Raw genomic sequence first — 10,338 nt, 5'->3', positions numbered from 1 at the left:
AAGACTGACAATATCCAACACTGTCTTCGGATTTGTGGTTACATTAAGAACTCTGTTCTGTTTCTGATTTCATGATAATATGTGTAGTACCCCAGAAAGAATATCCCAATATTGGAGAGGAGAAAAAAAGACAGACGTGAAGCAATATATGAATGTGTGAATTCCCCGGGGTATTCTATTTCTTCCCGTGAGTTGTACCGTGCCAACATCGAGGTTGAGCTAGTAGATATATTTAAAGTCCAGTTCCCCATCGCCCGTTTGGACTCGTCGAGTCTCTTCTCTTTCACCACTGATAATTTGCTCCTTCACTTTGTTCTCTTGCCGCAAGTAGAGACCATATACAGTTACTGTGACCTGCGCCACCGCAAGGGACCCTAAGGAGAAGGAGTTACCCAGCACATAAGGTGATGTGCGATATACCTGACCGGCAACAATACCAGAACAGTTGGCGACTGTCTGCTGGAGACCAATTGCGAGAGCACGACGGTATTGTGGGGCGACATTCACGTTCAGCCAGGCGATATTGAGACCAACGGACGTGTAGGTGGTGATACCGATGAGGAAAGTGGCAAAGTATAGGACGGCTGTATTCTCTACCGTGAGAAGTATGATGTAACCGACGATGCCGAAGATATTAGCTGCGAAGATGTACTGTGAAAGAGTTAGTGAGAAACGGTGCACTAGAGATTGCAAGGGGCTAAACGTACCGATGCAAATTGGGAATATCGGTCTGAGCACCAAGCAATTGCGATAAAGATCATGGCAGCCCAGACATAGACTGGAACCGTCAAGACGTTGCTCATCAGGGAGTCATAGCCCATGCCACGCAAGATAGTTGGCAGGAAAGTGCTGAACCCATACAAGAGAATATCCTGACAGAACTGGATGACAGCGCTGAACATCAACTTGGGATCTCTGATTGCGATGCGCATTTCTTCCCAGCTAAACTCTTCACTTCCCATATACCTGCGACGCTGCTCGTTGCGTACCCGCATCATCCATTTCTCCTCTTCGGTGAGGAAGTAGGCCTCAGCCGGGTTATTTGGCAAACCGAACCAGATGAGAATGGCACAGATGAAGCTAAACAGCCCTTCGATGATATAAACCCATCTGAAATATTGTAAGCCACAATGTCCTTTTGAGTGGGATAACGAGAAGCATACCTCCATCCTGCTTTGCCACCAATCCCGTCCATCTGCAAGAGCCCGTAGGCCAAGAGACCACCTACAGCCCCCGAGATGGCAGCGCAACTCATCAAATAGGAAACACGCTTTGCTTGCTCCTCTCGACGATAGACCATGGTTAGGTAGAGATTGAGACAAGGGAACAGCCCGGCTTCGCAAGCGCCCAAGATAAGACGAGTCGCGTAGAGAGAGCCTACCGACTGGATAAATCCGGTGAAGATGGTGGTCAAGGACCAAACGATGCATAGCCCCGTCAGGATGTTGCGAGGTGTCAATTTCTTCATCATGACCGCCCATGGTGCTTCGAAAAGAACATATGTTACATAGAAGATGGAGACAGCGGTCGAAAACTGCTCTGTTGAAGCGTTGATATCCTCGGGCATATTGGCAACCTTAACATTTCCTAAGCTTTGTGAGCTCTATGCTCTTTCTTGGAGATTTAATCAAACTCACCGATACTCGATCTGTCCAGGAAACAAGTGAGATAGGTCAACATAATGATGGGTACAAAGGCAGTATCCAACTTGGCCAGAAGTTTTGCCTCTTTCTTCGGATCTAACACCACATCCAAAAATTCGCCGGCGACGGCATAATTGGCTTCTTCGGCATCCTCTTTTTGCAAGGAATCTTTCAGCTCCAAGGGGATATTGTGAACGGTATCGTGGGACATGGCTGCTATGGGGGTTGCAGCAAAATCGAGGTTTTATTGAAACAAGTCAGAACTAATGACCATTTTAAGAATGTTTCGATCGTGACATTGTGGATCATAGTGAAACGGACTCTTATCTTGGGCCACGCGATACTGGAAGCCAAGTCCACTGTGAGTGGGTCTATCGGGCCGATGGTGATAAGAGATGGGAGCAGGTGAGAGGTTGAAGAGGTGAAGAAGGGCCAATAGAGGGCCAATGAGAAGGGTATTGAGGGGATATCAATTAATGCAAGCCAATCCGATGATGCGAACAGATCCTCACCAGAAGAGGCAAGTCGATACGGAGGTGTGCGTATGTAGTGGGATGTTTAGGTGTAAGAGACCTAACTAGGGTTACCATCCCCGATTAATAATCTGCCGGCAATTTGATTCTCCACCAGTTGAAACTTGACGACAGCGGGCGGTATATCCCTCTTGGAAGACGGTGTATTATCTGTGGGGTGTTCCCCAACCTTTTCCCCAGACCCATCGGTATGTGGATTCCGAAAATGATAACCGAGGGTATCTGATTGTCAAGAGGTAGATATTAATATGATTGATATGTAAATTGTTGCCTTTTACTTTTCCAAGAGGAAGCTCAATATGGACAGTATCGCCCAGCAGGCACGACTGCGCTGTCGCTACAATCGACTGACCAATACCGCTGGTGTTGCACCGGGATATTTACAAGCAAATCTTCTGGTACTTCCTTCGAAATATGCTGCGGATTTCCATGATTTGTGTTTGCGCAACCCAGTTCCTTGTCCCTTACTGGGAATAACCGCTGTTCCTGGTGACCCAAACGCCGTTAGACCGGCAGAGTGTATTCGGTCCGGAGATTTTGATATTCGGACGGATTTTCCCAAATACCGAGTATATTCGGGCGGGAAGTGCATTGAGAGTCGGCATGACTTGTCCGATTTATGGACTAAGGACCATGTGGGCTTTTTAATCGGGTGTTCGTTCTCCTTTGAGGATGCCCTGACGGCGGCTGGGTTGCCACCGCGTCACCAAAAGACTGGCACCATAGTTGCAATGTACCGATCAAACATTCCATTGTTACCCGCTGGAATATTCACAGGCGGCCACTGTATTGTATCCATGCGACCGTATCGTCCGGAGCAAATCGAGAGAGTGAGGGACGTTACTCGGGCCTATCTGTCGACGCATGGAGAGCCTGTCGCCTGGGGATGGGATGGTGTGCAGCAACTAGGAATTCTTGATGTGGCAAAGCCAGACTTTGGAGAACCGCAAATATTCGAGGAGGGCGAAGTTCCTGTGTTTTGGGTAAGTTAGGTAGTCACATATCCACCTTTGACGGTTTGATCTGAATTCATCCCAGGCCTGTGGAGTTACACCTCAAATTGCCGTCGAAGCAGCAGGTGATAAAATCAAAGGTCTGGTCTTTGCCCACGAGCCCGGACACATGCTAGTCACGGATTGGACAGCAGAAGACCTGCAGAAACTCAAGCCCGGAAGCATCTAGAACAAAAAGAAATCAACATGAATCCATACAATCATCAACGTGATGATACTTCTCGGCTCTATTCTCTTGTGACCCAACACAGTATCAACTTGAAAGTCTTCAAACACCATCGCGATATCATCCTCAATGGCAACAATCCCAACGACCGGGCCAGTCAGGTTGTAATTGGTTAGGGGGTTTGGGCCAGATGGAAGTTGTTTCATATTCTTCGTGGTTATTCTAATGTGATTCCTCGGAAGGAGAGCCCGTCTCTTCATCGAATACCTTCTTTCCCTTATACCACGTTTGGCACACCCGAGCTTCTAAAAGGGACTCCGGTGCCCAGATCATATCAACCACAACGAAATTGGCTTTGAATCCCGCACGCAGACTCCCTGTCCATGATTCCGAAAAAGACGCATATGCAGCCCCCGCAGTAGCTGCCGACACAGCGGTCGCGAGGGAAACAGCGAATTCAGGATTGATGGTATCTTGCAAGGAGGGCTGGATAGAGGACCGCCGAGTGGTAGCAACGTAGAGATTGGGCAGTGCCTGATGGTCCGCAGTGGGGGCATCGGTGCCAAAGGCCAAATGAGCACCGCCTTCGACAAACTCTTGGTAAGCGAAAGCTCGCTTGCAACGCTGAATCCCAAGCATCTCTGGCCACCCACCAAAGGTCGCTGGGTCAAGGTGAACAGGCTGGACTGAGGCCACTATCCCGAGTTGACCAAGCCTTTTCGCGTCTTCGGGGGTTGTTATCTCCAAATGTTCAATGCGATGACGACAGGCTGGCAAGTCCTGAATTTGGCATAAACAGTCAATAGCCTGCTGCACTGTTCGATCCCCAATTGCGTGGATGGCGCACTGCAGGCCAGCATCAGTAGCACGGCAAATAGCTAATGAAAGGGCATCGGCTGGCCAGATCGGATCGACGATATTGGACAATCCACCATATGCTTGGTGTAATCCCGCTGTACATCCATCCACTGTGCCGTCACAGAGTAGTTTGATTCCATTGATACAAAATTCCGGGGATATTTTCCTGTTGAAGGCTTGTTGAATCTCAATGGCGCGATTAATGTGACTGCAGATATCGGCATCGCATTTTGAGTAGGGTACCAACCAGTGTACCGCAACATGCATCGGGAGCTCACCACGCTGATTTCTGTACATATTCAACGCCACCCATTCACTCTCCCCCATAGCCATATCGACGAGTCCAGTATACCCAGCGCGTTGATGCGCACGGATTGCAGCATCAATCGCAGCCACCTTCTTCTCCATAGACATGACCCGGTCCAAAAATGGCCAGACAACGTCGAATTGCGCCGCCTCTTCGAGTAGACCGGACGGGGTCCCATTATGATAGCGATGGATTTTTCCGCCTGGAGGATCGGGTTTCGACTCAGCCTCTAGCTCTTTGAGAGCTGCATTATTGCACCACGTTGAGTGAAGGTCTAATGCCTCAATGTAGATAGGTCGCGGATCTAGGTCGTCCAGGACAGTTGCGGAAGCGTTACCATCCGTAACTGACTGGACCCAACCTCGGCACAAAATGCGTGGATCCAATGGGTGAGTTGCTGCGTAGGTGGTGATGGAATTTCGGATATCTGCGAGGTTCTTGCAAGGCAAAAGATCGAGTTTCTGCAGCGACATACCGAAGTTGAGAATATGTACATGGCCATCAATAAACCCTGGGAGGACTATTCGATTTCTCAAGTCCACCGTTGATGCTGTGGCTTGAACCCGAACAATCGCTTCGTCATTGTCCCAGCCGACGTGCGCGAGATGGTCATCCTCGACTACCAGTGTGGAGACAAAGCCACCCCATGAACCGGGACATAGAATACGCCCATTATTAAAAATCGTTGTAACCATAATGATACGGTTAAAGGAAGAGGGGTGGTGCAGCAAAGGTAGCAAGGGTAGTTGACTCCTTGAGTTGTCAAAGTTGAAGTTGAGATTGGGGTTGGTGTAGCTGACGTGGACAAGTAAGACACAGACATGAGATTGAGCAACATTTAAATGGTGTAACATTAAGAGGACATGAAAAGAAAAAGCAATTAAATCTTTATTTCAAATTGTCTTATTCTATAGACCTCTCCTTCTCTCGGTGCGTATTTTCTGTTTCGGATAGCTTTGTTGATCATATATAGAAACCCAGACATCCCATAACTCCATGTCTTTGAAGATAATAACTTATGTTATGATGAATGGAAATTATACTCAGGGTTTCAGTGTGGATTCTCATTTCTGACAATAGCGTGGACGTTTCAGACCAGGATCGTAAAATCAACTTTCTTTGTATTAGCAGGAATCCCTAATAGATATAGTTCATAATTAATTATCTACACAAGGCATTATTCCCGCGAGACCACTCTTATAACAGCCAGCTTCTGGCATTGTAGTATCCCCGTTCAAAGTCGTTGATCCGATCGAGGACAAATACAGTTCAGAAGTAAGTGAGATATTTGTGACAGAATGATCCCGATTTGCCTGACGACGGTATAGATGTGCCTGTTAGAAGTCCTTGACCATACAGGTCCCTATGGCTGTGGCCATTTTTGGATTCTTGACCTCGACAGATGTTTAACGGCTCAGTGTTTAGGAGAATTTTCTGGTTGTATTCATCCACTGAAGAAAAATATTGCTCCTCATTCCAAAGAATGGCGGAAATATGTCAATTACTTTCGACCAGGGTATGCTAAGGTTCCAAGTCTTTGCAAAGGATGTCAAGATGGAAACGGTAGTTGGGAAGGTCCATATTGAAGTTCTTATATACGCTCATCTCTCGCGTAGGGAGCATCTACTACTGGGCTAGGAGTCTTGCGGCAGCTACAGCCGGAATTAAACTTCCTCTATTGGTTATTTTATGCCCCAGGATCTCAACTTGGTGTATTTGTCAGTTTATGCTTCGAATCGTGGCGCCATCCACCACCAATGACAGCATGACTTGGTTATCTGAGATATATGGCTGATGCCGGAGGTTATCTTAAGCCTCTCAACAATTGCTGAGGGAATCCGATCCAACCACATCCATAGCTTTATATGTGGTATGTGTTAAGCCGAGACTTCCCGGTCCGGAAATCTGCGATACACAAGAAATATCCCACGCAGTTGAGATTCCACGTGTGTAAGGAGTCCGGAGTAATATGTATCATACCTATCAACTATCGTCAATTGAGCCCTTGCGAAGGGTGGATTCCCGAGATCGGCGTTCGGCATTGTCTCCGACAAGTGGCGGGGACATTCAGCACTCGAAATACGTCAATTTGTCAGCCGATGGATTATTCCCAGTGAATACATAAGGGGGGAATTTCCACGTCTCTGAATCTCCGAATCTCTGAATGGATCAATTGTTAATTTTTAGAGAATAAATAAAAATGGGATCTCTTTTGTTTCGTTCCCCGCCAATTCACCGGGCCGAGGATCTGCCCTATTTTACCCCCGCCAACGATGCCGGAGCAGCTATAAACGCACAGGACCCCAGCACCCCGACACTGTTCCGCCCGTTACGAATTCGAGAGGTCATGCTCAAGAACCGCGTGATCGTGGCGCCTATGTGCACGTACTCCGCCGAATCGGACCCAACTTCTCCGGCTGTAGGCGCGCTCACAGATTTTCACATCGCGCACCTTGGTCATTTGGCGACAAAGGGGGTCGGTCTGATTATAATCGAAGCAACATCAGTTCAGCCCAATGGTCGCATATCGCCCAATGATTCCGGCCTTTGGCAGGACGGAACAGACTCAGAACAGTTCAAAGGACTCCAGCGCGTGGTGAAGTTCGCTCATAGCCAAGGCGCGAAGATCGGCATTCAGCTTGCTCATGCCGGCCGGAAGGCTAGCACGGTGGCGCCCTGGCTCGCATCCCAAGCAAAGCAACGCGGCATCAAAGCCGATGAAAGTGTCGGCGGCTGGCCCTCAAATGTGGTTGGCCCCTCTGGTGGGGAAGAGCAGATTTGGGCACCTGGCGATCAATTCTGGCCCCCTCGCGAGCTTGAAACGGCCGAGGTTGAAGAAATTGTTCGGGCGTTTGCACGAAGTGCAGGGCTCGCTGTGCAGGCAGGAGTGGATGTAATTGAGATCCATGGTGCACACGGATACTTGCTCCATCAATTCCTCAGCCCCGTTACCAATCGACGAACCGACAAATATGGTGGTAGCTTTCAGAACCGAACTCGGTTCTTATGCGAGGTGGCTGCAGCAATCCGTGCCGTCGTGCCCAGTGGAATGCCCTTGTTTCTTCGTATCAGTGCGACAGATTGGCTCGAGAATCAAACTGTCGCAGAAGGAACCGGAAGCTGGGACATGCCATCCTCAATTCAACTCGCCAAGATGTTACCAGACCTAGGGATTGACTTTCTGGATGTTAGCTCAGGCGGTAATCACAGAAGCCAACGGATTGAGCCTCATACGAACTATCAGATTGACCTCGCTGGCCAAATTCGCCAAGAAATTCACGCCGCCAAACATAAGACACTGGTTGGAGCTGTTGGCTTTATTACCGAGCCCGAGTCCGCTCGCGATATTGTTCAGGGTGCAGAAGAAGAGAGACAGGCGAACGAGGCAATGCTGTCTGGCCTAAAGCCCCAGGCTGATGCCGTGTTAATGGCCCGTCAATTTCTGCGCGAGCCCGAATGGGTGCTGACGGCAGCAAAGAAACTGGATGTGAAGTTATCTCTCCCGCGGCAATTTGCCCGAGGCTTACTGTAAAGTGGACACATATAATTCATAGACCAATCTTTCTAACTGCATGATTGTAAACCTGTGGTTGCCCTGTTCCGAGTCTCAGTACAGACTGTAGTACCACACATCCATAGTCTGCAGCCCAAGACTGAGAAAGGGGGAAGATCCTCGACGATCATTTCCATATTGGAATTCCCCTATCATCTTTCACGAAGACTTCTTCTCAATCTTCTACGAGAGGGCCCTCGTCCGACCCTTATCCGGCCCAGGTGACTTGTTGTATACGAATCTGGGGCGAATGGTGTACTTGTTATCAACCACGACTCCCGTGCTTCCCGCCCTGTCCAGTTACAAGCCAATGATTGATCAACGTGCAATGCCAAGCATCGGGCCAAGACTCGGGAGCCGGTGTTACAATGCATTTGGAGATGAATTGGTACTAGATTGGCATTGTTTATGAGGGGCTGTTGGCTTGACCTAGCAGATAAAGCAGGAATATAAAATCGACGCTTCCAACTTTCAACTTGCTGATGCTCTCTGTATTCATCCTACATTCTTGATTGTAGCCTTGATACTCAACGCATTCCAGTTGGAATTCAGACGCCAATTTGAAAAATATCGACACCTACCAAAAAAAAAACCACAATGGGAATCTCTCGCACTGCCTGGGTTCTGGCCTTCGCCTTCCAGCCTTTCCTTGGCGGAGCGTTGCCTGCCCCCTCACCACCTGGGGTCCCGTCTACCTCTACTGCAACGAGTGAGCTGGCAGGATTGACCGTTGCTGCACAGGGATCGCAGGATGGATATAGCCGTGATGAATTTCCGCACTGGATTACTATCAGCGGGTGAGTAGATGGAGTCACTGTGAACCTGAAGTGTTGGCTGCTCAAATTGTTGGCGACAGAAATTGCGACACACGCGAGACAATCCTCAAACGGGACGGAACCAACGTGGTCCAAAGCTCTAGCTGCAGTGCTACCAGTGGATCCTGGTTTTCTCCGTATGATGGCGCAACCTGGACAGCTGCAAGTGATGTCGACATTGATCACCTCGTCCCGTTGTCAAATGCATGGAAGGTGAGCTCGGACCATCTGACAAAATGGACCTTGAGATATTAATGAATATTCGCAGTCTGGCGCGTCCAGCTGGACCAAAGCAGATCGTCAAGCCTTTGCCAATGACCTCACGAATCCCCAGCTCCTAGCAGTCACTGACAACGTGAACTCCGCAAAGGGCGACAAAGGCCCGGAATCGTGGAAGCCTCCCCTAGGTACGTGGTAAACCATGTGTATTGTCTAGTCTATGGTTTCTGACATAGAACAGCTTCATATTACTGCACTTACGCCAAAATGTGGGTGAAGGTGAAATCGGTTTATGATCTTACCGTTACTTCGGACGAGAAGGCTGCTCTTGTTGAAATGCTAGCGACTTGTTAAAAAGTTTGAATACGTTGTAGTGAGAATCAACATGTGGCGGAAGATTGGAGAATATATCAAAACATGAAAAGCTTCGAATTTGCATTCATAGGATTTGACAACTAACCTAATTTTCTAAACGCGCCGCAATCGCACAATTGATGTCCTAATGGAATCTTAATATAGAAGCGGGTGATCTAAAGCAGTATCGTAGAAACGACTGTGCTCCGCGGACTGAAAAGGCGAGGGCACTGGGATCAGCGGCACGAATCGAGGAGACTAGAAAATGGCCTAAATTAAGTGAAAGAAGGGTTTATCCGGGGATCCAAACTTGAACCGGCATTCAAGGAAAATATTTGGAATATTAGATCATAATGCAATGGTTGTTTTATTGAACTAAGAGGAAGTGCGTTGTTCATTAAATTAGCCTGAAGTGTCAGGCACCGAGATGGGTCACGTGGGGGGACGATATTCCGAGATTTCGTTATCGGAGCACTCCGGCCCGTCCACAGAAAGGGACCGGAACATTGACGGTCCGAATCCATCGGCGGGGTAATGACATGTGCAACAGCCTAGGACGGAGTACTCCGCCGTACTCCGTGCTTCATACAGAACTATGTGCATACAACATAGTTCTACTATTTTCTACTATTCATAATCTCAGTATCTGACCGAGCATTGCCTTGACAAAATATATTTTCCTTGATCTATGTGGAATCATCATCGGTGACCTGAAGGGTGACACACCAACGATCATTTCTTCACCTTTACTAATCATCTCTTCGCCCGGGGCTTTGAGAAAGCTGTGGGTCTGAGGATTTTCAAGTGGGGTTATTTTCAGCCAAGCATTTTCCAATGATGCTTCTTGTCCGCACGAACCATAAACCAGGTTTTGTGG

At 48.3% G+C, this 10,338-nt stretch overlaps 5 protein-coding genes across 5 annotated transcripts; 3 read left to right on the top strand and 2 right to left on the bottom strand.

The window, feature by feature from the left end:
- Positions 1 to 219: 219 nt before the first annotated feature.
- Positions 220 to 1,854, bottom strand: N7518_000015 (uncharacterized protein; the record flags this gene model as incomplete). The annotated part of the gene is made up of 4 exons (XM_057180943.1): positions 220 to 651; positions 708 to 1,110; positions 1,164 to 1,587; positions 1,638 to 1,854. The coding sequence occupies 4 exons, from the start codon at positions 1,852 to 1,854 to the stop codon at positions 220 to 222; spliced, it is 1,476 nt and encodes a 491-aa protein (XP_057046293.1).
- Positions 1,855 to 2,475: 621 nt separating this feature from the next.
- Positions 2,476 to 3,358, top strand: N7518_000014 (DUF1445 domain protein; the record flags this gene model as incomplete). The annotated part of the gene is made up of 2 exons (XM_057180942.1): positions 2,476 to 3,159; positions 3,215 to 3,358. 2 exons carry the CDS (start codon positions 2,476 to 2,478, stop codon positions 3,356 to 3,358), a joined length of 828 nt encoding a protein of 275 aa, XP_057046292.1.
- A 219-nt stretch (positions 3,359 to 3,577) lies between these two features.
- On the bottom strand, positions 3,578 to 5,215 carry N7518_000013 (amidohydrolase; the record flags this gene model as incomplete). Its single annotated transcript, XM_057180941.1, has 1 exon — positions 3,578 to 5,215. One exon carries the CDS (start codon positions 5,213 to 5,215, stop codon positions 3,578 to 3,580), a length of 1,638 nt encoding a protein of 545 aa, XP_057046291.1.
- Positions 5,216 to 6,720: 1,505 nt separating this feature from the next.
- Positions 6,721 to 8,052, top strand: N7518_000012 (NADH:flavin oxidoreductase/NADH oxidase; the record flags this gene model as incomplete). Its single annotated transcript, XM_057180940.1, has 1 exon — positions 6,721 to 8,052. One exon carries the CDS (start codon positions 6,721 to 6,723, stop codon positions 8,050 to 8,052), a length of 1,332 nt encoding a protein of 443 aa, XP_057046290.1.
- Positions 8,053 to 8,670: 618 nt separating this feature from the next.
- N7518_000011 (HNH endonuclease family protein) lies at positions 8,671 to 9,461 on the top strand (the record flags this gene model as incomplete). The annotated part of the gene is made up of 4 exons (XM_057180939.1): positions 8,671 to 8,870; positions 8,930 to 9,101; positions 9,157 to 9,295; positions 9,349 to 9,461. The coding sequence occupies 4 exons, from the start codon at positions 8,671 to 8,673 to the stop codon at positions 9,459 to 9,461; spliced, it is 624 nt and encodes a 207-aa protein (XP_057046289.1).
- Between the last annotated feature and the right edge of the window lie 877 nt (positions 9,462 to 10,338).

Source organism: Penicillium psychrosexuale (assembly GCF_028828465.1).
Source record: "Penicillium psychrosexuale strain IBT 29551 chromosome Unknown utg000001l, whole genome shotgun sequence".
NCBI classification, from domain to species: Eukaryota; Fungi; Ascomycota; class Eurotiomycetes; order Eurotiales; family Aspergillaceae; genus Penicillium; species Penicillium psychrosexuale.
The sequence above is the reverse complement of the archived record's forward strand: the minus strand, read 5'-3'. Positions and strand labels throughout refer to the sequence as shown.